The sequence below is a fragment of the Oenanthe melanoleuca genome, chromosome 17 (genome assembly GCF_029582105.1).
Source record: "Oenanthe melanoleuca isolate GR-GAL-2019-014 chromosome 17, OMel1.0, whole genome shotgun sequence".
Classification (NCBI taxonomy): domain Eukaryota; kingdom Metazoa; phylum Chordata; class Aves; order Passeriformes; family Muscicapidae; genus Oenanthe; species Oenanthe melanoleuca.
In genome coordinates this window covers 4,819,438-4,845,786 of record NC_079350.1, presented here as the reverse complement: position 1 = coordinate 4,845,786, position 26,349 = coordinate 4,819,438, and the positions used below count along the sequence as shown (strand labels likewise).

Sequence of the window (26,349 nt, the reverse complement as noted above, 5' to 3'; positions counted from 1 at the left end):
AAAGAATTTTTTTTTAAACAGAACAAATAAGATAATTAATATAAACAAAATACCTTAGGTTGGAATTGGGAAAAAAAAAAAAAAAGAGAGAGAAAAGAAAGGAAAGGGGACAAAATCCCACCCTCCACTGAGGCTGGAAACAAAACTGCTGCTGCCATCAGTGAGGTCAGGATTTCATCCCCCACATGGAAAATGGTCCTTTCTGTGCTGACAAACCCACCACCCACACACATGGGGATGTTCCTTTCTGTGCAGAACACTGAGAAACAGGTAAAATCCTGACTCACACGAGGGGACTAACATGAAGGAAACATGCACCAGTGGCCATACCACAGGTCTGCATAATAACATAAAAGCAATTATTATGTTTAAACAGTTATTATTGGTGGCATCTCTGACAACAGTGCAGCAATCTCTTGAAAATAGTGCTGCTCAGGGTGTCAAAATCTTCCAAGCAGCTGTTGTTACACAAGCCTGGCACAGATTCACCCTGCCATGTGGAAGATGAACATTTCATTTTTAGGGCATTTTAGGACTTTTGAAGCTTATGGGGAACGGTCAGAAAGCAGAAAAAGTGCACATGGTGCCAAATGCCTAAAAGCACTTTCACAAGTGCCAGGGAGCACGATGTGGTAACACCATGAGACATCCTCCCACCAGCTCTGCCTGGGCAGAGCTGCCCCAGGTGTCCCTGAGGGTCACTCACCAGCTGCCTCTGCTTTGGAGGGAGGGCAGGAGGAGGTGCCAGCTCTTGAGAGGGGTCCAAGCTGATAAAGGAGTCATTGATCCCATAGACTTCCCTGAGGTACTTGTTCTTCTTCTGGTAGATGTGCTCGTTCTGAGGGGTCTGGTAGAACATGGAGGGCTGTGGCTCTGAGTAATCTTCCACAAACTGCATGTAGGCCATCACTGCAAGGCAAGGAGAGGTGACACTCAGTGCCCTGCTCTGCTCACACAGACACCATCCACCCTGCAAATCCAAATATCCATCCTGGAGCCAGCACACAGCAAACACATCCCAGGCCACAAACACAGCTGGTCATGCTCTGGAACCAGTGATGTCTCCAAACTGCAACTTGAGAAGTCTCATTTACTGATGCTTAACCCATATCCTCACATAATCTGTGGCAATTCTGAGAATATTCCTCAACAACTAATGTCCAAAGTCACAAAAAAAAAAAAAAAAGCAGAATAGAATCAGTCTGCTTTTTAACAGTGCAACCTTGGCAATAAATCTGCAATAACTCTTGTGCCTACAGTAAGTCTCAGATCTGCAGTCAGCAAGATTCCTGGAACCAGGAGGTGTTCAGTGTTCCTCCATTCTGGCAAGCTGGTAAAACTGTGATCAGAGAACACCTACCTGTCAGACTGGGTGTGCCTCTCCCTCAGCTCTTCAAATGCCACTGCCAATCCTGCTACAAAATACTTCTAAAAGTGCCAGTGCCCACGTGTTCCTACCTCCTTAGCTCCAATCCAACAGCCTTTGCTCCTGTCCCTTTTTTAAAGCAACTTACCACCTCCAATTTTCAAATCCAACTGATTCACAAGCTTTTGTGAGATGTGGCTCGATAGAAATGTTAAATGGGATCAAACCTTGTCTAGAGGACTTTTCCATCTGTACAATTTTCCTTCCAAAATCTATAAGAAAATCCACACAGGTCAGCCTAGGCAGCTCTGGATTAGTTACTGCTGCAATATTTTAGTGTTGGAGGGGGAAGATGACATTTAGTGCAATAAGAAGACTACAACAAACCCACCCCCATTATTAAGGAACAGAAGTCTGATGAATAATGTAAAACAAAGACAGAACCCCCTTCTCTACACCTGAGAGCAGCAGAAACAGATGTATTTAAGTGTCATGGGAAGGACTAACCAAGGGCTTCTTGTAATCATGCACAAAGCACTGTGATCATCCCTCCCTTCCTCCTGATAAACAAGCAGGTGTCACTTTTTGTAAATCTGGTCATTTGGTGGCAATTATTCAGCTTTTGCTGGCATTTCAGTTGTACAGCTGAAAGGAGTGGATGACTTCAGTGAAAGCTATAAATACAAGAAGCACAATGCAGGATTTGCACATCATGAAGCTGGTTCCCACACTGGTTACAAGGCAAAGTCCTCTGTTCACCTGCCAAGGAGATCCCAGTCCAGCCTTCAAACAGGATGCAGCCCTGCAAATGTGTCAGCAGGAAGGAGCTGCTTTGCACCTGTCTTAGGCACCCTTTTTCAGATTTCCTCTAATATTTTAAACTCCATTTAGAAATGGAGCTAATGCAGCTGCCCTTCCCCAAAAGAATTATAGGCCTCTTCCAAAAAACAGAATAAAGAAAAAAATAAATAATTTTTAAAAAATAAAAAAACAGGTGGAGGCAATGGGAGTAGAGGAAATGGAGCTGCTGGATTTCAACCCTGACTGGTAACAGCTGCTGTCCCCATCCTGTGACCCCTCTGTCCTGCCACTGGACAACCTGCTCATGTCCTGCAGTACAGCCAGTCCTGCACAGCCCTGCCAAAGCTGCTGGATTCTGACCTCCAGCTCTCCCTGCCACCTGAGCCTTGCCCCTCTTCCTGCCTCACACTCCCTGCTCCTTTCCCTCACACTGAAAAGAAGCACGTTCTGGAAATACTTATTTAGAATCATGGTGAAGTTTAGGAAATGCAGAATTGCTAAAATAGTGTTTTCAAGTATCAGTGATTCAGTTGGCTAAGGTGCTCCTGTGCCCTGGAAAATGCCCTGGTATCATACAACAACTTCAGGGGACAAGATCTAAAGAAGGCCTATGAAAGGTATTTCTCTAGCAGCAACACAACCAAGGATCAGGAGTCCTTGTAGTGTAGAGGACAAGAGCTTGAGGGAATGGCCACATTTTGAGAGCTCATCAACTGAGCAGGACAAAAGCCAAGAAGGCAGTGCTGGCACAATGCAGCAGCCACTGGATCCAGACCAACCCTTCATGAGTCACCTACAAGCAGTGCCTCAGTGAGCACCCAGATGTGCAGACACCACTGGGATTGAGAGCTGGGAGCTCCTGGAGCAGCACCAAACACTGGAATGACACCACAGAAGTGTTGTGAAAAGGGCATCACATGACACACTTGTGCAAAATTAAATCACTGTAATTCAGGCACTGAGCCTGAATGCTGTTGGGAGCTTTAACTCAATCTGCAAGGGAATAATGAAGAGCTCTTTTATCTCAGCTCTTTATGGGGCTAATGCATCCCATTGTCATGGCAGCTCCCCTGCCTGGCTTGTTACAACTGGTCCTGGGCAGGTGGGCATGTCTCTGCCCCTACTTTATCATCTTTGTTTTTAGGCAAAGTGAAAAACAGTTGGGATGGTGAAATACAAACCTGGCACTGCAGAGTGCAAATCAAAACAGGCATCATTAAAATCCTGCCAATCTTGAACAGGAGAGTAAGGCAGCAAGAGCACTCCCATGACTCTGTGTTTGCAAAGGGTCTTCTCTGCCCCTCTCCACTGTGGTTTTTAACAAGGCAGAAATTTAAAAGCAGATGGGAAATTACATCAGCAGCTCAGCTCAGCTCAGCCTGCACGCCCTGCAGCAACTGCAGAGGGAGGGATGGGGGCTGCAGGCCCCAGGGAGCAGCTGGGGTGGAGTGACAGTCTCAAGGCAGCACCCGGGAGAGGAGGGAGGCGTGAGAGAGAAACCTCTCCCACCACATGCCCAGTTTATGTCAGCTCTTAACCCAGACAGAAAACATGAGAAATTTAAAAAACCATGAAATCTCAGACTGAGGCTAGGAACACCTTCCCAGCAATCTGCTTGCAGTGCCTTGGCTGTCATTTCTGAAGGAGCTAAAGGTGCTCAGGGATTCCCAGCACACACCAGGTCTGCCCACATGGCAGAAGCCACAGGTACTGCTCTGGAAGCAACACTCAGCTGCAGGAGAGGATCAGTGGTTGCTGGAGTCTGAAGGGGTTATTAGGAGATGATCAGCACTAAGGAACACCTGCAATAAGGTCAGGCACTCCAGCATCCCCCCTGGGCTCCCTGACAGCCCAGCCCAGGCACAACAGATCTGTGGGCATGGGCAAGAGCCAAAATAAAGGACATTCTTAAGCTACACCACACAGCAACTCACTGGAGGAGTCAAGGTCAATGAGGCAGTCATTGCTGTCACCTCTGGGAGGGGAGCTGTTCCTCACAGAGCTGGCATTATCCACTGGCTAAGCCCAGCCTGCCCTCAGCATGGTTCCTGCAGTTAAATACCAGCTGCTCACTGGGCACCAGGCTGGGTTTTGTTCCCACTGACAGGGAGGGAAACATGAATAAGTGCCTCACCAGTAGTTTCCAAGCTGCTTGGGGAAAGGATCTTGTTATTTCTGACTCTGGGCTCTGAATGGCAGAAGCTGTTCTGTTTCTGTCTCTTGTTCAGCAGGAGCAAGATGCTGGTGCTCAAGCAGAAGTCTGGAGTAATTTGCCCTTAGCACAGTAACATGTGCTGTTACAGCACAGTAAAATAACCATAACTCATGCCAGACTAAAAGCCCTATCACTGCTCTGTTTAAATTATACAGAAGTCAACTCTTGGAGGTCCCTCTGAGCACAGCTCACAGCAATACACAAGGTTAACTCAAACACATCTTCTGTATATTACCAATGGAAAGACCCTCAGTGTCTCTGCTGCAACTCTTACTGCCAGCTACCAAACACAACCAAGTCCCATCTGTGTGAGCTCTGCATCTTTTTAACAAATCCATGCATCTCCTCCACATCCCAGGAGCTTGCTGAGGTTGTGGAAGCAGCCCTGTGTGATTACACAAAAATACAAGCATCAGCCTCTGGGCAAAAAATATCCTGGGTGTCACCACAGAGCCTGAGTAATGTTTGACTGGCCTTTTAAATGCTGAAAAAGTAGAACTAGCAACCACAAATCCATGGTGTGATATACTGTGGAGTAAAATCAGTCTAAAACAAGTTCTCAGTGTCACATGAATGCAAATAAAAAATCTGCAGCAGGACTACCAACAAGTTTTGCAGCAAGGATGCTTTATCAAATCATCAGAGTTGACAACACACTAGGCAACAGCTCCTACCTCTCCTAACAATGCAATCTGATCAATACTCCCAAAATTTCTGATAAGTGCCAGATTACAATTAACTCTAATCCAACATCAAAGAAAATTCACACAAGGCCTTGGTGCTGAGGTTAAAGTTATACTTAGGCAATAATGCAGATTGCTTTTAAACTTGTTTTCCAGTAACTCTTTAGCATCTTGTGTGATACCAGAAAACAAAGACATGGGGCTTAAAGACACAAGCAAACAGCTCAGGTGTCCCTTGCAAATGTCAAAGTGCCTGTTAGCCAAGATTCACCCAGGATCTCCCCTCCACTGGAGCTGCCTACGTGCACAGAGGTGCATTCCCTGCACCCATCCCAGCCTGAGCAGCAGCTCCACAAGGATGTGATCCTGCAGTAATGTGCTCTGTATCACAGCCCCTGGCAGCTCACACTTCAGCTGAGGATCTTGAACAGCTCAAGCTGTAAAAACCACCTTTGGCTGTGCCCATTTACTTCCTTTCTGTTGTCCACAAACCAGCCCATCCTCTTTTTTTAGCTGACTTTAGTGTCTTTAACTGCTTGATTACCAGAGAGGAACAAAAGAGATTTCCTGCATATGGGGACACTTGGATGACTCTCACTTTCAGGTAGGTCAAGCCTTGTGCTCTGAGTAAAATCCCTGAAGGTTATTCACGTGAATTGATCACTTAGTGATAATAGAAATGTTTTAGACAAAGCATTTTTTAAAGAAGTGACTGGCAGAGTGCACTACACAGGAATGGAGAGAATACACCCTGACACCACACACCTCTCTTACTCCCACCTTATCCATAGAATTTCAGCATCTTAGACTGGTTTGGGTTGGCAGAGACCTTAAAGAATCCAGTTTCAACCCCCCTGCCATGGACAGGGACACCTTCCTCTAGGCCAGGTTGCTCAGAGTCCCACCCAGCTTGTCCTGGAACACCTCCAGGGACAGGGAGTCCACAACCTCTCTGGGCAAAACTTATTCTCAGTGAGAAGTCCATAAACTGCAGAAAGGAGCCAGAAGGCCAACTCAGAGCTTTGAAATGAACTCTTCTCTTGGGCTGCCAGCTGCAATGTAAAGCTCTTCCTCCAGATCTTGTATACATTACCTCCTCATGCAACACACAGCTGCAAAGCCAGCCAGTGACCTGCAAACCAGCAACTGCTGGATCCCACTGTGCAGTCCACAGCCTTCCCTGGCAGAGCACTGTGGCTGCCTGTTTGGCAAGAGGTTTCACATTTTTCAACCATGAACATTAAGGAAATCAGAAGAAGGTTGTGAGCTTGAGATGTGGTTGGCCCTGGTGTGCCAGGAGTCTGGCTGGGGACAGGAGCCTTTGCTTTTAGAGGCTGCTTGTTTTAATGATGTGGGAAACTCTCAGGCATCCAAAGGAAATGAGATCCTGTAGCAAAACAGCACAACTGGACTCCAGTTAATAGTGTTGTCTTGCACAGCTATGTGGGTGACTGTGCTCCTATTGCCAAGGAACTGCTCTGGCCAGGCTGGGTTTTGGATGGAAAAGCAGTCCTTTCTCCAAGCTCTTGGAGAGGACCCAACTCTCCTCTGCAGTGGGAAAACAAAGTTGGGGAAGGGGGGAGGGAATGGACTTAAAAAGGGAGAACAGACCAGAATAATTTGCAAAGCAGAGTGCCTCAAGGATTGACATTCAGGTAAATGAGAAGTAACACGGTCTCAACTACAGTCATGAAGATGCTGATTCCAGATCCCTTGGGCCTGGATTGATCTTGGTCCCAGAAATCACTCCTTGCCCACCACAGCACTGATATTTCCCTTCCATCTGTTTGACACTGTCTGCTTTTGACACTCAGACTCAAGCAAGAGCACTGCCACGATCACTACTCCTTACTGACCATCAGAAGCGTGACAGCTGCAAGGTAAAAGCAAAACCCAAACACAAGGAACTTGCTTACTGTGTTTGTTTTTCTTCTCTGGCAGAGGTGGAGGCTTTTCTGGGTCACTGTTCGAATCTGGAGCAGCAAAATCTGCAATGAATTCCACTGGTGCTGAAGAGTTTCCTTGCTGGAAAGGCAGAACAGCAGCGAAGGGCGTGAAGGGCACTGACGGGGCGACGCTCTGCAGGTCGTCCTCGGAGATGTTGTCGTACTGGGAGGGGTGCCTCTCGTAGGACACCCTGCAGCCCGAGTTCTCTGAGGTCTGGGAGGCTGCACTCCTCCTCTTCTTCTCTGGCAAAGCTGGGGGAGTCTCTGTTGGCTGTGCTGCTCCCGAGGGGCTGCAGAATTCCAGCGGAGGAGAGCTGCCCTGCGGGAGCTGGAAAGTCTGTCCGTGGAAAGGGGAGCCAGACTCACCCAAGGACTCTGGCAATGGGCTGAGGACACTGGACCCCTGCTGAGGGATCTGATCAGCGTTGGAGAGGTCCTGCTGCAGGAATTCATAGTCTGGGTCATAGTGATCCGATTGATCTGGGTAAGTAGAGAATCATGTATTAGTTTCTCTCTCCTACTGTTTAGCCCTTCTCAGTTCTGTCCCTCCCATTCTATCAGTTAATTAATCAGTTCATTTTAATCAGAGTGGAACTTCCTTGCAGCTGCAACCATCTTTTTACACCTTCTGTAACATCCAGACTTCATCTAACTCATCATTAATTCTTTACACTAGCAAACAAATAACAAAATTCAACAGGTAGATGAGTGCAGACATAATCTGTGTCATATTGATATTTTTATCTTCTTTCCTAGCATGTAGAGACAACACTGCTTTAGTCTACCAGGACTGCCATTTCTGCAGACAGGGCTGAAATGAAGAAAACATTCCATGTGAGAGCTGAACTGAGTTTGAGAATCATCACCTACAGCACGGGAAACATTCCCCTGAGCATTTTCCTTTTCGACAGAACACTGTGCACTGAACAGCCTGCAGCACCTCCAAGGCAGCAGCTGCAAGTGCATTTCCTGCAATTCTGCAGCTGAGCTCCCCAGGAGAGGGCAGGGCCCCAGACCCCTCTTACCCAGGGTTTCACAGCTTGTGTTGCGGGAGCACTGGCCGCTGTCGCGGTCCAGGGACGAGAGCTGCTCGTCAGACTTGCTCAGTTTGCCGATGCTGCTGCACGGGGACAGGCGAGGAGACTCCCCCCCGTAGGAGTGGCTTCCACCTGACAACCTCCTCTGGGCATAGCAGTCAACATCAAAGTCCTTCAGGACAAAAAAATAAACAATATCAATTCACCATCACTCCTGGCAGCTCAAGGAGCAAAGATCCCACAGGAGGGGAGAGGATGCCCTGCTGGCCCTCTCAGAGCTCATGGAGACCACAGAAACCCTCTGACCTGGCAAACAGCCCGTGCCAGGGAGCTCTGGGTGTCCCTGATTTCAAGCAGGGGTTGTTGTGGCCCACACTGGACTTTACACCAAGTTCTTCACAGCTATGTGTGTCTGATGACTGCTTGTCATGACACTGAGACAAGGGAATGACACTGCAAGATTTCTCATTACATACCTGGGGCTTTAGCAAATACTTGGTTACCTCAGGTGCATGCAAAGGGAAAACAAACTACAGTGAGATACAACTTTCAGTGCCTATGGCTATAGTGCATTTCAGAAATTATCTCAACCTGTGAGTGAACCCCTCAACCATTCCCACTCCATCAGAACAACCTTAATGTGACTGTAGTTTTAACTGAAGAGTGGCCACAGCTTTATCTGAGTCAACCAAATTACTGTAGAGGCTCCCTAAGGCAGAGCTGAGGCTTTGGGGATGAGGATAAGATTTGATTTTTGTGCAATTTGACATGATTCAGGTCCTCACTGCTGAGCTAGTAAGTTCCTGAATGGGTAAAGCAAACCCAACCATTTACAACCTCATAAACCCCAGACAAGCACAAGAAATGGAACGTGATTAACACACACACAACTTTCCCATTTTTCTACCAGAAAACGTACAAATTTCCCCAAAGCACCAGCAGCAGTCAGAGCAGTAGCTCAAACTACTGCTGGAGTTAAAAGATGTTTTAAATTGTGACAAAATGAAGACAGACGTCTGATCTCACTCAGCCACGTGGCCCGTGAGTAAACCCTGGTGAGATCCCAGGGAGCCCAGCCAGCTGCTGTCCCCTGATCTATTGGACATGGCAACACTCAGCCACTCCCATCCCCACACTCTGCTACAGCTCAAGGCAACAAAGTTTAGAGCAATTTGTTAATTAAACACAACAACACTGTAAAAAAATATAAAATTAAACTGTTCACATGATTTATGACACTGCTGTTCGTGCCACTGCCACTCCCACTGGCTGGGATGAGCAGGGACGTGCAGGGATCTGTGTGGCTGCAGGTGACAGCATCTCCCTGGGCTTCTCCTCCAGGTCACAGCAGGTTTCCCTTGGCTTTCACAGAGGGGTTATGCCATTACCTGTCTGTTGATCCCAACAGGTAAACTGGACCCACTGGTAGCTCGGCTCATGGGGGCCACAACAGCCACTCTGGTTGGGGAAGGCGCCGACTGACGTTTTTTAGGGGGCAGTGCTGGTGGAGGGCTGCAAGACACAACAGGAATTGATGCTTCCATCACTCTTCCAGAAAAAAAATAAAAATTCAGAGGCTTCACAAGCTGTTTTCCAGAAAGTCTTTGTCAGCTAGGAGCTATTCAGCAAAATGTACCCACCAAAAATATCAATTTAAGAATACTCAAGTTTTCCTGTTAAGTGATTTATTTCTTAAGGTTGGTATTTCTCAAACAAAAACAAATGCTATTCTAAAAAGTATTTTTAATGGAGCTAATTAGCATGGTAATTATTTCTTATTAAAAGCGGTGAAAAGCCAAATTAAATGTTTTGGTTGACCCAAATATTGTTTCCATTCACAGAAGTTCCTCCCCCCTCCTCAAACCTTCCAGATCTGAAAAACACCCAAAATTTCACAAATTTACAGGATAGGAAAATTCTCTTTTTTGGTCTTTGCTTTCTTGGTGACCTTCAGGGAACAAAGGGGCAGAGCTGCTCTCACCATGTGCAGTGTGAGGGCCCCATGGATTTGTGTCAGACCCACACATTTGCAGTAACTTGTGAGAGTTTAACCCTTTGACTTTTAGTTTTTCTAATGACACATAATTCCTGTAGTCATCAAGCCTGAGAAGTTCCCAAGAGCACACAGAGTTCTTAGAACATACCAGGAAATTTTTATATAACCTTTGAGAATTCATAAAATACACAGAAATGTGATTCTTTTTGTCAACCACAGCCCTTGATGCCACATTTTCAAATTAACACAACACATTTTTCACAGCATTAGCACCAGTACTAGAGAAGAAAAACAACACACACACACACACAAACCTGCAAATTGGGGGTTTTCTCTTCCTTCTCAAAATAGAACATAGAAACTTTCATGTGGTTACTCATAGAATAGGGTAAGAACAACCAAGCACAAGGGTTTTTTCTCACACTCTTGGCTTTCACTCTTAAGCTGATAGGCAAAGCAGAACAACCTGGCTGTGCAGGACAGATTGGTAACTGCCTCTGAGGTTAAAGGAACATTTCCCATCAGATACAGCAACCCAAGACACTTGTACAGAGTGGGATTCACAGAGTTTTATGTAATTATGTTATTACTGATTTATGTGATGCCTCTCATGTGTGGATGTCAGGGCATGGTACTATCCTCACACAAAAAGAAGGAAAGGAAAAGACACAAAAAATAATAAGAGAGACAACACAAAGCAGAGTCCAGGAGCAGGGAGGAATTATTCTGGAGGACTGGAAATCCAAATGCAACACTAACCCTCCTCTCTTGTGCACATGTTGCAAGATAGTTTAAAAACCAGCAGGCTGGTAAGAGGCACTGGTGCTGCTCAGCCAGCTGGCTGGTCAGGGTTACCTGTTCTCTGCCACACGAATGCTGGGCAGAGGGGGTTTAGGAGGTGCAACTTCTTCATCCATGGAGTCAGTCAGCAGCTCGTTGGATTGAGTCAAATTGGTTGTTTTGTTGAGGATCTCCATTTCCCGGTCGGTAAGGGGAAGTTCTGATGGGCTGCACATGCAAAACACAGACTGTAGGTTATAAACCACAGCTGGAACACAGCCTGCTGACAGATTCTAACCTTTCTGAAATCATGTGCTATCAGACAGACACCTAGAGCATCTGCAGGTGGAATTCCATGTATATGCTCAGTGTGCATGTGACACAAAGGGATGTTTCACTGCCAGATTTTGGTGTCTTTTTTATCACAGCATATTCTCTTTTACTGAAATGAGTGGGGGGGCCACATAAAGAACATTACACCACCTCTATGAAGAACAGCTTCAGGAGTCAGGAGTCAGAAGTTACCCCTTCTGTATCAGTCACAGAAGAAATCAGTGACCCACCTGTCAGATTTACATGCTGGCAAACTGGGTTTAACTGGGCTTGTGGGGGAGGGATGCTCCTGCTTCTCAATCGTGAGTCTGACCAGCTCCTGGTGGATGGAGAGAAGAAAAAGAGAATAATCACTATTTGCTGAATGCTGCACTCAAACATCCCAGAACACAAAGGGATGCTGCTGCAGTAAACTCTAGGTTATGGTTTAATGGTGTGGACACAGAGAGAGCTGAGCTGGGTTTAAGTCTGGTGCAGAACCACACAAATGATGCAGAACAGCTGCTAAGGAACAGCCTGCACCCAGAGGAAGTTTTGGCAGTGTTTGAGTGAAGTTCATTACCCCTGACTGCATGGGGATTCTGCACAGACCCACATGTGTCTCTTTGCTGTGCTTCCTCTTTCCTCTTTCTCACAAATGTGTTCCAATCCACATAACACCCTAGATAATGGTAAATTGGATTTACATACATAGATGTAAGTACCAGACAGTCTTACCCAGTGGAGTACTTCATCTAGCCAAAAACAACATTAGATAATTGCTTTATATTTTATAAATAAGAATGTTCTTGTTTCAAAAAGCAAGTTTTCTGTAAGATGCCCAACCAAAAATTGACCAGTGAACATCTTTATTAAAAGGCCTGCTTCCCCTGAAGCCACCTTTTAACACATTACCAATAGAAGACTTAATCATTCAAGGAGCTACTGTAGTGGATCTGTTACAGGCAGATAAGGCTCTGGATAAAGAGATAAGGGCATGATAATCCTGAACTCTAAGCCTGCCAGCAGTCAAAGCAACAATCATTCACACCAGAAAGATGGAGAGAACATTTTATGGATGTCTGAGGCTGACAAATCCTGCTCCCAGATACAAACACATGCCCCTCTTACAGGCAGGCTGGAAAACTGGCAGTGCTTCCTGCCACTATTGGCTCCCACAAAGGAAACTGTAAGGATCAATTTTAATTATATTTTTTTTCAAAGCAGCCTGAAGTACAGTGTCATCATTGCAGTATCATCTTTGTGTCCTTGTCTGTGGAGCTTGGAAACAACTGGCATTGTTCTCCCAGTGCAGTAGCTGCAACTGGAATGTCATTGCCATCACCCCTCTGAGGAAGGAAAACTCCAGTTCTGCTACTTTTACATAAGGCTGCACTGAAAGCTGGAACTCCATGGGTTAACACACACACACAAGAGGAGAAAGCTGCAAACACCATCCAAGTGTCCACCACAGCTGACTCTGGGCTCCATGCTCCACTTACACTGTGTCACCAAAACCAGGACAAACCCTCAGCTTTCCAAAGCTGTCCTGGAACATCCCACACAGGGGGAAGGAAGAGGGAGCACAAACAGATGTCCATGGGCACCAAAAGTGTGAAGATGTCCTTGCTGGGACAGAGAGCCCCGGTGGGGAACAGTGTGTTCTGAGAAGTGTCCTGATGAGTAACATCTCTTGATTCTTTTGGCTGCATTTGGCATCATGGGGCTGAGTGATGACACAATGGATTGCCACCTTTCTGCCCTCTGGACAAATTTCCACTGCTGAAAAGGTTTTTGAAGATTCTCATGACTCAGGGTTGGACCCTGTGGGCCTTTGGGGTGGTGGCCAGCGAGGACTGCAAATGTACAGGAGCACAATCAGGGAAATAAAATGTATGTGCATTCAAACCAAAAGCCAAAATCCTCCTTAAACATGGCCCTGAAAAGGCTATGGAAGGGAAAGTGTAATGAATCTTTTTCCTGACCTTTCCTCACCACCTAAAACCAAAGCCAGGCCAACACTGCAGATGTGGTGGTGGCTGTGCTGCAGCAGTGCTGAGGAGCCCCAGACACTCAGGGCTGAAGATTTCCTATTTTGCCAGCCATAATGGACACACAGTTGTCTACCACATGGGAATGGAGAAAACCAACCCAGTTAGGCTCAAAAGTATCTTCAGAATTATTCAAACCATTGGGACTGGGGGAAAAAATCCAAAGCACCTTCCAGCAGAGGCACCAAGGCAATGAATGATTGCAATTGCCTGAGAGGATCACCTTCCCTTCCACCTTTGACAAGTATCACCAGACCCTGAATGTTTCTCCTCTCTGCTATCCCCAAATGAGAGCTAGCATTTGGAAATCAAGCCAAAATCTTTAGCATACACACAGAGGTAATCTGCACACAACTGAGCCAGATGCACATTATGCTATTCCTTATCAGCAAGGAAAGAGATTCCTGCAGCAGTAATTAGACATAATTACAGCCTCTCTACAAACTATGCTACTTCAGCAAGCTGAAAATTCCACAATGAGATGGATTTTTGAGAAGTTATGTAATCAAACTAAGGATTTTCTTCCTGCCTAGCAAAGCCCTAAAACTTGAGATCAAAATATCAAGTAACAAAGGTGAGCAAGAGTCTCCTTTATGCTTAATTCTGAAAATAAAGAAGTAAGCACTGAAATGTGGAAGTGGATCTTGTGTGATCTGCCAGAAAAACAAAATAGGCTCTGCTTGGAGAGAAGTGTCCATCTTCTCAGTTCTGCTTCCAGATGTGAAATGTGGCTTGGCCTTTCTAAAATAAACCTTGTTCCTTGCTGAGCAGGAGGTGAAAGCATGCTGCTTCCAAATGCTGACCTCTTGATGGGCAAACACTCTCCCACCTCCCCAGACAGCCACACATCTGCTCTAAGGCTGACCAGACATGAGACACCCAAAACCTTCCCCAGTGCCAGATCTTCCCCCAGTCCACAGAGGACACAGCTCTGCCTGAAAGGCAACAGTACCAAGGGTTTAAATACAGTTGGAAGTCAAAAACAATGTGTGTCCAAGTCTCCTGCCATGAGACCACACAGCTCTGCTCCAGGTCTGGGGGTAACACATCTCTCCCTGGGATTGTGCACATTCAGTCAGTGATAACTCACCATTTGCTGGGGAATTACAGCTCAGACACCACAGCACAGATTTTCACATCCTGCAAATTGCTGCTGATTCCAGTGCTAACAGCAGCTGAGATTTTAGGCTAAACTCTTTTCCTGTCTCCTGCTGTGCAAATTTAAGACCAGCTTTACTTTTAAAATGTGTAGCTTAAAGTTAAAGAGCATATTGTGAAAATAATCCTAGAAAATCCATCTTCTTTAAGTGATAAACATGATTTGTTTCAAAGATATTTATTTAAAAGGCTCATAAAGTAATAGCAGATTTTAGTAACTGTGTTTGAGTAACATTAAAGAGATATCCAGATGATGCAGACACCAAATCAAGAGGCCTGAAAAGGTGACAGTCAAAGCTTGGGAGATCCAATTCATTTTTATATTTGGCTACATTTAATAAAACTGAGTCTGAGTTCAGTGAAAGATACCTGTTCCTGATACAAAACCTGCAGGTGAAACAGCTGCTGCAGTTCTTCAAACTCTATCCCACCTTTCCTTGTGTAGTTTGATTCAAACATTCCCCTTTAGATTCAGCCCTGCTCTTGAAAGAGATCAAACTCCCTCTACAGTCTCCAAAATAAGATTCCCAGGAGATCTTACATCTGTCCACTGCTGCCCAGGTCAACCAAACTTTTACCAAGTGCCAGGACAGGTGAGTGATCAGCCCAGAGACAAGCCTGGGACACAGAAATCATTTCCAGGAGGTAGAAGGAAAGCCAACAGCTTTTCCAGGGTGGAACAGGGAGGGAATGCTACAAGCAGGTCTGACAATGGATACAAAGGTTTCTGTTAAACATTTCCATTAGCAATGTAAAACTAATCTCCAGAAAACTGAGTTTAGCTCATCACCTGTTCCACACCCTAATCCAGCTGCTTAGAGTGGTGATGTATCACTGACAAATCCCTTGAAATTTCTCTTAAAAAATGGAGCTGGAGTCTTTCATTCTCTGTGGGCATTGAAAGGGAGCATTTTCATTTTATTTTGCTGAGACAGAAAATGTGCAAACCACGTCTTGTAATCTGCCTGGGAGACTGGGAATGAAAATTTAATACAATGCTGAATAAAGATCCATTGCTTCTTCCAATTCATCCAAATGCCAGGGTGAGCATGCCAGAAGTTCACATGCAGAGCCAAACTGTGCTAGTCTTCAACCAGCACTCCAAGAAGGAACATTCATCTTATGGAACAGTTGATTTAAGGGGTAGTTTATTGAAGGCAGAAATAGGATTTTCATATTTTACGTGGTTTACATAGATCTCCTCTACAATACATTACTATATGCTCTTTATAATAAAATTTACAGTATTTGTCTCACGTACCTTGACTCCATCCAGAACAGCTTTGATGACATCCTTCACTGTTGTCACCATCTCCTTGTCCTCTGAGTTGAGCCCCTCCAGCATCACCTGGTCAGACCAGCGGATGAGGTTGGCCAGGCTCTGGTACACTCGGCTGTAGCAGGATGAGATGGCAGAGCTGCACAGCAGGAGAGGCAGCAGGTGACAAAAAAAGAGCAAAAAGAAATTTTGGAGATGTTATCAAACGTTAAGAGAGTGAGTTTCACACTGTGCATTTCACTGCTTTGCTCTCTGACACCCAGAATTTGTGCTGAGCAGGTGACAAAGCTCAGGCTTCTCCTCCAGTGCAGCTGCTCTCTGCTCTCCAGCACCAAATGATGACAGTTTGAAGGTACAAACCATCAACAGCTCATTCCCAGGTATCACAAGGAATTATCTGGGATGCAGGTTAACACAGCAATGCTAAAAATAACATTCTTTCCATCTTAATTTACAGCTCCATCCTATGCCTTGACTTTAAAGGTAAGTATTTAAGCCCTACATTTCAGTTTAAGCTATGTTATTTCAGCATTATCCTCCTTCCTTATTAGCTCTCCCCAAAACCACCTTGGATCAGTGAGAGCTGACTCTATTCATTCCTTTACAAATCACTGTCTCATTGTTTATAATGCCTGAAAACACGTAATTAAAATGACTTCTTTAGAGAAACCCAACTGAATGAATTTCAGGTTTGAAAGAGGAAGGGTGTTGCTTTGTTTTGTTTTTAATGAGAAACAGAATTGAAGCTATTGTTCTGAAAGGCAAAAAAAAAAAAAAAAAAAAAAAAGTTTTGGAAGGATGACAACTTTAAATAAAAGTTAACTGTAACAACAGTGCTCCCAGGCATTTTCCTGGCCATTCTGAAAACACTGACTTCATTACTAAACAAGGTGTGTTAACAGTACTGCTGATGGCAACGCTTCAGCAATTCTTTGTCATGTTAAATCAATTTCAAGCTGCATCAAAACCATAAACAGATAAGAGAAGGTGTAATCTTGCAATCATTACTGATACAACTTGTTCCAAATCTTCCTATTTCTCTCTGGTATCCATTCTACATTGGCTTAACTCCAGTAACTTCATTATCTGTGAGAGAAGAATCGAGCCCATGAGCTCCAATGAGTTTATTTAGGTGAATGAGGTTTGCAGAACTGGGGGAAGAACTATTGTCAAGTTACAACCAGGGGATACAAACAATGGCAAGGACTTGATTGTTTGGTTGTTGTTTGGGTTTTTTTTTAGGGTTTGCTGCTTGCCATTTGTTCTCATTTCAAATGAAATTAGCTTGGTAGGAGATATTTCCTAAGCAGGGCCCTCCCCCATCTCTTTCTAAGGCTTTGATTTCTCTGCCATTAATCTTCAGTCTGCTTCCTTCTAAGGAGGCAGTAATTGAAAGCCCATTTTGTGCAAGATTTATTTACTTTTTTCCTCGATGCACATGCTTCCCCTGAAGTAAAAAGAAGTCCAACAATAAGTGTAGGGCTTTCTTTGTCACTGGCACAAGTCTTGCTCACTTTTCTTGAGGGGGATTTGCCAGAATCACTCCTTGGTGTCCTGCCCCTGAAGTACACAGGTAGGGAGAGAAGCTTTTTCAGAAAGGCAGATCCCCTTCTGGGTTTTTTGGGAGGCAGGGCATGGACATGGGATCATACTGTTTCCAGAAAGAGAGACTTATCACAGTCTAGAGACACTCCCATTCTAACAGATTTGCTCATTATGGTTCAACAGATCCAACCTCAACTGGATCTTACCTGTCCCAGCCACAGGTGTGAGACTGACCCATTTCCTCCTTCCTTTTGCCAGAGGCAGCCCTGGCCTCAGCACTGGGGCCAAACACAACTGAGCATCTCTGTTTGCAAAGTATTTGGCACCCCAGTGCTATCTCAACTACATTATAAACATACCCTGTGCCAGCACTGAAATAAGGATCTTGAAAGGAAAAAAGTCTGGAGATATTGAATGGGAAAACAAACAGGAACAGCACAAAAACTGGCAGGATTTCAGGAACCAAACACCTGCATTTCTCTGCTTAGTTCTGTGCTTTTCTCTATGTTAATTTTGCTCTTTTTGTATTATTCAACAATGTTTGTTTGTTTTCTGTATATCAATTGCTCCAGCATCCATCAGATGAACACCAGCAATATCTCCATGGCTTGGCAACACCACAAATTCTTATAAACCATGCTGAGCTTGGCTTTGGCAAATTTCTACTTCTTTCCTGGCTTCAAACTGGTAAAAACATAATACACATAATCTGTTAAAACATAAAGCAATAATCTGTTGAGTGCAGCAGGAATGAACTTGGAACTGGTTAATCTGCTGAAGTACATCTATTTACTTCTGTATCTGATCCAGTAAAATCCAAAAAAAGCAGTTAAGAGTGCAGGCTCAGACTTCTGTAAGATCAGGGTGGATAAACTGAGCACAAAAAAGGATTACTCTGAAGATAAACTCCTTTTTCAGGTGAAGTTATTGGATTTGTTAGCTTTTAGGACACCACCATGGACTGCAGAAACAGGAATAGCATCTGAAGAGAATCTCCCTGTAGAAAACGATGAATTTCCAAGCTTATGCTAAGAACCATCCCTTCCTCCACTATGAATGCAGCCTGATTTGCTTTATCTTTCCACAGCATGAGCTTCTTCACAGCAGGGAATCTGCTTTAAAATGATGTCTGAAAACCACCATGCAATTAGTAAAAACAGCAGTCACTTCACCAGCATCTCCTGCAGGCAGTTCCTCAGATAAAGCAGGAGCCTGTTGCTCTGTCAGGATCCCTAAATCCAGGAGGGAAACTCACCTTTGCTGGATTCGTGGGTCAGTTTGCACCAAGGGCAGGATGGCTTCCAGCACTTTGCTTGCTGAGCCTGGCAGCATCTCTAACACTTTGTTATCAATTGCCATTTTGTCCACAATTGTCTTAAAGTAGCGCAATGCACTGACAACCTCCTTCTCCTTTTCCTCCAGCCATGATACATTCTGAAGAGGGAAGAAAAGGAGAGGTATGTTAAAACTTCAGTATTTTTAAGGGCAGGGTTCCTTTAACAAACCCAAAGTATGGTGACACTGAGGTGTATTCCAGGAGGAGTGGAAAAAAAACCCTTTTACCACAAATACTTTTAAATTGAATTACTGCTCTTTCAAAGGAATAGTCAGTGCAAGATTACACCCACGTTTTAACCTTCAGAATTACCTGCATTCCAAACTGAAGGCTGATCTTGATCAGTTTTGGGCTAAGATTAGCACCACTGATGACATCAAGGACATTGCTTTTAAACCCACACCCTAAACAGGGACAGTGAAAGAAAAAGCAATTCACAGAATGGTTTGGGTTGGAAGGGACATTAAAGCCCATCTCCACCCCCTGCCATGGGCAGGGACACCTTCCACTGTCCCAGGCTGTCCAACCCCATCCAACCTGGCCTTGGACACTTCCAGGGATGGGGCAGCCAAAACTGCTCTGGGCAATCTGTGCCAGGGTCTCACCACCCTCACAGGGAAGAATTTCTTCTTAATATCTAAAACCTAAACCTGCCCTCTGCCACTTCAAAGGCAACACTCCCTGTCCAATTACGTCCTTGTAAAACACATGAAAACATCCAAATAAACTCCACTCTGATGAGCCTCCAACCTCAATAATTTTGTGATGCTGCTGGAACAAGAGAACTCAGACAATTTCCATGAGGACCAACTGCAAGTTATGTTTTGGCACTGATGAATGAATGTTGCAGAAAGGAACAATTCATTGGAAAAAAGCTGAGTTGTGGTCACCAATTTCTGTGCCACCACCAACACTAGAGAGGGAAATTCAGAAGTGACACATGATGCCTCAATGGAATTCTGGACAGGGATAATTTTTAAAAGTTTACAACAGCATGCCTGGAGGACTTTTAATGCCACAAGCAGTTTCTAAGTGAGATTTAAATTAACTACTGAACACTGCTAGAAAAGGAGCAGAGTTTAGCAGAGTCAGATTTCATCCATCATCTCCTCAGTAAATTCAGCTTCAAGAATTAATGTCCTATGGGCATTGTGTGCTCCCCATATTCCTGTCAGCTGTTAAACTGCTGCTTTTCTGTAAAATCAGGCCAGCAGCCCAAAAGGTTTTAGGAAGAACAATTTATAGGCAGCACTGGTTAGTAATTTAGGGCCAGTTGCATAAAAGGATTAAAATCCCAAGTTCCATTTAGCTCCAACTTCAGAAGTCTCAGTCCCAACCCAAGAACTGCAAACCACTCTGTCATTTTCCATCTCATCTGGGCAGTGCCCAAAATCTGCTGCTGCTTCCCCTTTGGACAACCCTTCCTGCCAGGAACCTCAAGTTCTGATCTACAGCCCACAGTGCTCTGAACTCCCTTGCTGAGGAGCATCCTGGCAACTCACTGGGATAAAAAATGACATTTCCCATTTTGCAGTGATATGCCCTCACCACTGCACAGTTTATTCCAGGATATAGAATCATAAAAACATTTAGGTTGGAAACAACCTCGAGGATCACTGAGTTAATCTATGGAGAGCCTCAGCCTCTCCCAAGAAGGTTTTGCAGTTCATATGAAATGTTCACACATTTTGGGGATCAGAGAGTCTGTAAATTCCCTGGGTAAGTATGACCATGGTCCAGCAGTCAAAGTTCTTAAACAGAAGTGAAAAAATGTGGACTGCAGTTCCTGCTCTGATGGCTGTTTATGGGTTTCATTCAATAACTGTTTCCTGTAGAAAGGCTTGTGACTTAATGGCTTAAACACTCTCCTGGTGCACAGGAGGGATGGGCCTGACAGAGCTCAGGGCTGAGAATGACAACTGGAAACACAGATCCTTCCTCTGAGCACAGCAAGGGATGTGAATCCAGCCACCAGCCACTGTCTGGGACACAGCCCTTTTCTTTCTTTTTTTTTTTTTTTTTTTTTTTTTTTTTTTTTAATTTTTATTTTTAAAATTTTTAAAATTTTATTTATTTTTAAAAAAATATTATTTTTATTTTTTCCCCTTCTAGTGCCCTGGGTGACAGTCCCCAGGAGCACTTTTTTATGAATCCTCTTCCAAGGTCCAAAGGTATCATATGTAGGTGTGTGTAGGTGTGCACAGAACCATGGAATGGTTTGGGTTGGAAGATTGGAAGGGACCTTAAATCTCATCTCACTGCACCCCCTGCCACAGCTTCCAGCAGACCAGACTGCTCCAAGCCCTGTCCAACCTGCCCTGGAACACTTCCAGGGATGGGGCAGCCACCCATTTCTCTTCTGGGCATTAAATAAGTTACAACTCAGGCAAAACAGCATCTCCTCTCCACCCCCTGACACATACAGATACTTTTGGATGATTTCTGAAATTTTCCCTTAATAATCAAGTTGCAAATGCATCATGGATGAGACATAGCTGACCCAAAAAGGGTCACAGTGAGCTGTACAGAATACACCCAATTACAAAAGCAGGAATCATCCCTTTTTTCCTTACATTTTGGCAGTGGAAAACCTACAATAAGTCTGTATATAGCAAGGAAGGACACTCCTGTTCCTGCAATAGGGTGAGAATCACAGACAGGGCTCAGGGGACAAAAGGAGCTTCTGAAAAGAACTCCCCCAATGCTGCCTCTATCCAGATATAAAGGGGAACAGGAGATGATGATGTTTGCTTGAGCTGAGCATGTCCTTCAGCTTACACATCATGATTTTACATTGATTTTTAGTATTGCTATTTCTGCTCTACAGTGATTATCTACTTCAAGAGCACAAAAATAGCATCTTAAGCACTTAAGAGGGAGAAAAGGATGATATTTGGTTTATCAAGTGAGCCTTCTGACAGAAGATCTCCTGTTTGTCAACTGATGTCTATATTCCAGTGAGAAAACCTGGCCACAATCCAGGCACATCTTCTTCTCTCCACACAAAGCTAATGAGCTGACTACATCCAACTAATTGATTAGTTGGACAGTAGCTATTGAAAAAGGAATGAGCCAGAAATCAACAGTATTTTGCAGTATAAAAATGAATGCAGCTTAAATAATCATGTACAGTAATAAAAAATGTTGCAAGTGTTTTGTTTTCCAATTAAAAAAATCTCAATGTGTACACAAAAATTGGTTTTAATGTCCAGAATGGCTTATTAGTAAATCCTCTTGCACTGTTTTTAGAGGAAAAATAGAAAAGCAAAAACTTCATCGATTATTAATATGCATTTTCTATAGACCACATTTTGCAAATGGCTCTTCATTTTCTAATGTATTTAATGTGGTCACACACCAATTTAAAGGAAGCCCTCAAAATTATCTCAAGATACCATCCTGAAACATCACTGGAATTAAAAGCCTTCAAAGAGTACTCTCACTGTTGGTTTGGGGTTTTGTAAATTTTATTTTTAAACAGCACTCAGCAATGCAGGGTGTTTGGCTCCCTAGACAGTCCTTCCACAACCTCCTGGGGAAAAAACCCTCATCATCTTCCACATGATGGTGCAGAACAGGATGAGGATGTGCTGCAGAGATTTCTCTGGGTGTTGAGCAAGTCACACAGCCCAAGGAAACTTTATCTTGCTGGCTGCTCTCAGTAACTCTACAACAACTCTCAGCAGAGATAATCTGAAAAATTCAGCATATCTGGTGCTGCACACTGGATGAGACTTTAACAGCTGAGAATGATGTTTGATTATCCTAAACAACCTCCACTGTTCTTCTGGCTTCAATTTGTACTTGAAAACTGACTGCAAGAGTGTTGTCACAGAGATTGTCTCCAGCTGCACAATCAGGTCACAGCAGGAGGGGAGATAACACAGACCAGTTTGTGACCTCATTTCTTAGAGGACCTGCAGTGCATCTGGTCTGAGGAACCTTGTGCTGGATCAGCAGCTGCTCGAACACTTCTGTGTGACTCTCCCTAGATTGAGCACATCTTTGGCCCAACTTCAAGGATATGCTTGCCTGGGTCTGGGGTTTTTCAAAGGATCACACCCCAAAACCAGGCAGCTCTTTGGGAGCTGTGAGCATAACCCACAGGGTGTGCATGTGGGGATGTGTCAGGCCATACACCACGTCCCATAATGAGATGTTTAAATGCTTGTGGAAGGAGGTCTCATCATGTTTTCCCAAAGGGAAGCACATGCCTTGATTTAATACCACACAGTGCTGTCTATAGGTACCCAGAAAGTAACCCTGAGGATCCCTGAGCTGCAGAATTATGCAGAGGACAAATTCACACACCAGACTATGATACACTGAGTGCTAGGAAGCAAGAAACCATCAGGACAACAGAACATGGCCTTTGCTTACTTTGTTCACTGACTTCTCTGGTGTTTTCACTGTCAGCTCAGCTTGCTTCCCTTTCTTTGAGGGTGTTCTCTTTATTTTTGGTGAATGAAACTTGCCCTTCAACTTCATCGTGAACGAGGAGAGATGGGAACGCTCAGAATCTAGAAAGACACAGAAAAGCATTACTGGATTAGGGCAGATATGTTGAAAACAGGGATGTGTTACAGCATTATTTGGAAGACACTTGCACCACTTGTAAATTTATTGGGTGGAACACAATAAAGAAAATTAATAAACTGTGGCTCTGTGTTATGCTTCAAACCACAACACCACCATAATTTCCTGCCTTCCTCAACCACAATATCACCATCATTTCCTGCTTTCCCTTGGAGGCAGGAACACTGCAGAGCAGAGGCAGGGACAGTGGGACTGCTACTGCTCTGTGCCTTGGAGAGAAGAGGAAAACCACCTCTCTACAAAGCACTTGTCTCCAGCAGGTCCCAAAGTACTGTACAAAGGAGGCTCTCACCGTGCAGCTGAGCCAAGGGGATGAAATGAGTGGCTCAGAGCTCTGGCAGAGCAGAGCCCTTGGCTGGGGGTCAGGGCTCTGCTGCTACAGGGATGGAGAACAGCCCCAGGTAATAATGCCCTTCCCAGGATGCTGATCTCCACCCACTCTGCAGCATCAATTTTGAATGTGGCCCCATGGATGATCTGAACAAAAATGCCAGCCCTTGTCATCTGCAATGGATTTCACTTCTAGTGCACCAGAAAAAACAGAACAGAGAAACCACTTCTATACCAGGAGCTGAACTGCAGAAGTGCTCAGCCCTTCTAACAATTGTCTTTTCATTGTTTTTTGAATACCTAAAAGCAGAAATCTCAAAGGCCTGCAATCATGCCATATGCAGACTTACTGTTGAAATACATTTTTATCTCTTTAACCATGAAGCTAAATAAAACTAAGCTGCCTTGCAGAGAGCAATTTAGGAAGTATTTTGAGCAAAGAGCACTCTAATAAATGAAAGTGAGTTGCTCTCTAGCAACCCAAATAATTCAACAGAAGTTACCCAACTTGTCTCTAACTCGATTATCAAGAAAAGTGCACAGTTTTGCTGCATGCTTCATTTTTTTTTTTTGATTCTTTGAGCATTGACTGCACTGTCTGTGAGGAGCCCAGAGGACAGCCCTGTGCATGCAGCACTGCAGCACCTTGTTAGCATGCAGGCTGCAAACAGCAAAGGCTGCTGAGTCAAATCCAGCACCCAGCAGCTAAATACCACAGAGCAGTGCTGCTCCTCGCACTCAGAAACCACCTAACCACAGCTCAAGGAAAGGAACCTGGCTCCCTTTAACCTGGTTTCCTGGCAGCATGTAACGACCCTCTGTGAGCACACTCACCAGCACTCTGCTTAGCTTTGTCCTCTAGATTTTGCAGGTATCCTACAAATGGGAGCTGTGTGAAGCCTGGTCTGGCTGCACACCTGTTCTCCACTTACTGAAGTAAATGTTTTCTCAGTTTTTCTTTGTATGCTAAAGTCCTGTTAAATGCACTGAGGAGGGAGGCACTAAAAACCTTGGCAGATAAATCCAGGAGTATCAGTTGGCCTCTGAAGAATCACTTACAGCAGCTGGCACCCCAACTTAGCAACAATTTACGTCAGTGCTTTACATCCACAAGAGGATCTCCAAACCTTTAAAACCTCTCTGTCTCCACAGGGTGCTGAAGGTCACCACTGAAGAGAGTTCCTGGCTGCTGTGATAAAACTCTTGAACTCCTCCCCAGAAAATAATTTGTATTTATTCCATACACCATATGAGAATTTCCATATTTGCACGCATATGCGTGCTCGCCATGAAAAATCATGGCTCTGAATTAATTTTTCTAGAACTGGCAGACAATTACAATAATTAATCTACAGGGAAGTAATGGTGACAGCAACAAATTGTCTGGCTCCTCCACAGGCTGCAGTGAGATCCAAACTGCTGGTCTCAGTAAGGAAACACTCAATGCCTACAAAACCCTTGGTCACCTATTGTGATAATTTTGCATTGTAGGGATAAGATATTTGAAAGGGAGAAAGATTTCAGAAGATTACCATTTCCTTTTCTCCTTGCCACCAGACATCTCTACCCACCTCCATGGGTAGAACCAATGTACCTGCATGGTCAGGAACCTCCAAGAGGAGATGTCACCAGAGAAAGTTCTTTTTCTGCTGACAGCACATCCTCTTCACCACCAGCAGCAGCCAAACACTTTTCCTTTGCTCTTTTCACCCTCTGGTCACAGCAAACACAAATCATGTGTGTGCCACACTCTGAGGGGAGACAGACACACAGAGCAAGGACAGAAGCAAGTGGCTGGAGCAGAATAGAAACTGCTTAAAATAGTAGTGGTGAAGTAAAGCAGCTGACATTTGCAAAAATAATAAAGTTTATTGTTTGAACAGCCCTGCTAAGTCCTGCTTTGAAGATCACAAATTAATGCAGCTTTTTACTGCCATGGCTTTCTGTCTGCACCAAGCACTTTCCAGCTCTCATCTGCTCACAAGTTTCTGATGCATTTGCAGTTAAACAAATGAGTCACAAACCAATATTCTCTCACACTCAATTACACTTAGCACTTAAAATAGCACTTTTCTTGTTCCAAGCACATTACAAACACATCCTTCTCATCCTTAAACAGCCAGGCCTCAACCTCACTCTGCAGATGGGAAGCAGGCACAGAGGTGAAGCAACTTGTCTGAACAGAGCAGGGCTGAGTCAGTGACTCTGCTACAGCATCTCCATCACTCTGCAGGCCCTCAGCCCTCCCCCTGCTCATGGATCACTGTTCACTCCATGTTCAGGGAATGCCATCAGGATTACTGGGCACTCTGGACTTTACAGTTTGCAAGCTGGTACATCATTCAAGCATTATAAACAGAATTTGCTTTGTAATGAATCTGGATGAAGTGTTATAAAGGAGAAGTGACACTCGAGCAGGAAGGATTCTAGATCACAGGTGTAAGGGACCTAAGCTTTTACATAAGCCTGAAACTCTCCTCCTAAGAGCACAGCTGAGCAAGACTTCCTAGACTGGTTACCACAGCACTGGCCTTGAAAAAGTAACTGACATTGAAAAAGTAACTTTTTTTAATACTATATCCTAATTTAAATATCTTACAGGTCCTGTGTGTCTGTCCAGTTAAAAAGCTCAAACAGCACAGCATGCCTTTACAGATTAAATAATTTGATAACATACACAGGGGCAGAAAGCAGAGCCATGGCAGTGCTCAAACCACTTCTGTCCCTCTGCTCTTTCCTGCCTATCTATAGTAACCAAACCCCTTAATGCAGCATTGAGGTTGTTCTGAGCTTGGGAGTTTGCCCACTGGAAATTATTCTATCATATTACCCTCCCCTCTTGTTGATGAATAGCCAGCAGTGTTTAGCTGGAGTCTCAGAGCTGGCTTTCTCCTCTCTGGTGTGCAGAACAAGGGTAC

General features: G+C 44.5%; 1 protein-coding gene across 3 annotated transcripts in view; it reads right to left on the bottom strand.

Annotated features, from left to right (window-relative positions):
• The window catches only part of RAPGEF1 (Rap guanine nucleotide exchange factor 1), an 82,619-nt gene that overhangs the window by 28,543 nt on the left and 27,727 nt on the right, over window positions 1–26,349 (bottom strand). For all 3 annotated transcript variants that reach the window (XM_056505361.1, XM_056505362.1, XM_056505363.1), the window contains exons 2-10: window positions 22,886–23,025; window positions 18,425–18,603; window positions 15,607–15,763; window positions 11,388–11,476; window positions 10,900–11,052; window positions 9,437–9,560; window positions 8,037–8,220; window positions 6,982–7,491; window positions 707–909 (exon numbers count right to left, since the gene is read on the bottom strand). In XM_056505361.1, the coding sequence (XP_056361336.1) occupies window positions 707–909; window positions 6,982–7,491; window positions 8,037–8,220; window positions 9,437–9,560; window positions 10,900–11,052; window positions 11,388–11,476; window positions 15,607–15,763; window positions 18,425–18,603; window positions 22,886–23,025 (1,739 nt within the window). The remainder of the gene's footprint in view (window positions 1–706; window positions 910–6,981; window positions 7,492–8,036; window positions 8,221–9,436; window positions 9,561–10,899; window positions 11,053–11,387; window positions 11,477–15,606; window positions 15,764–18,424; window positions 18,604–22,885; window positions 23,026–26,349) is intronic.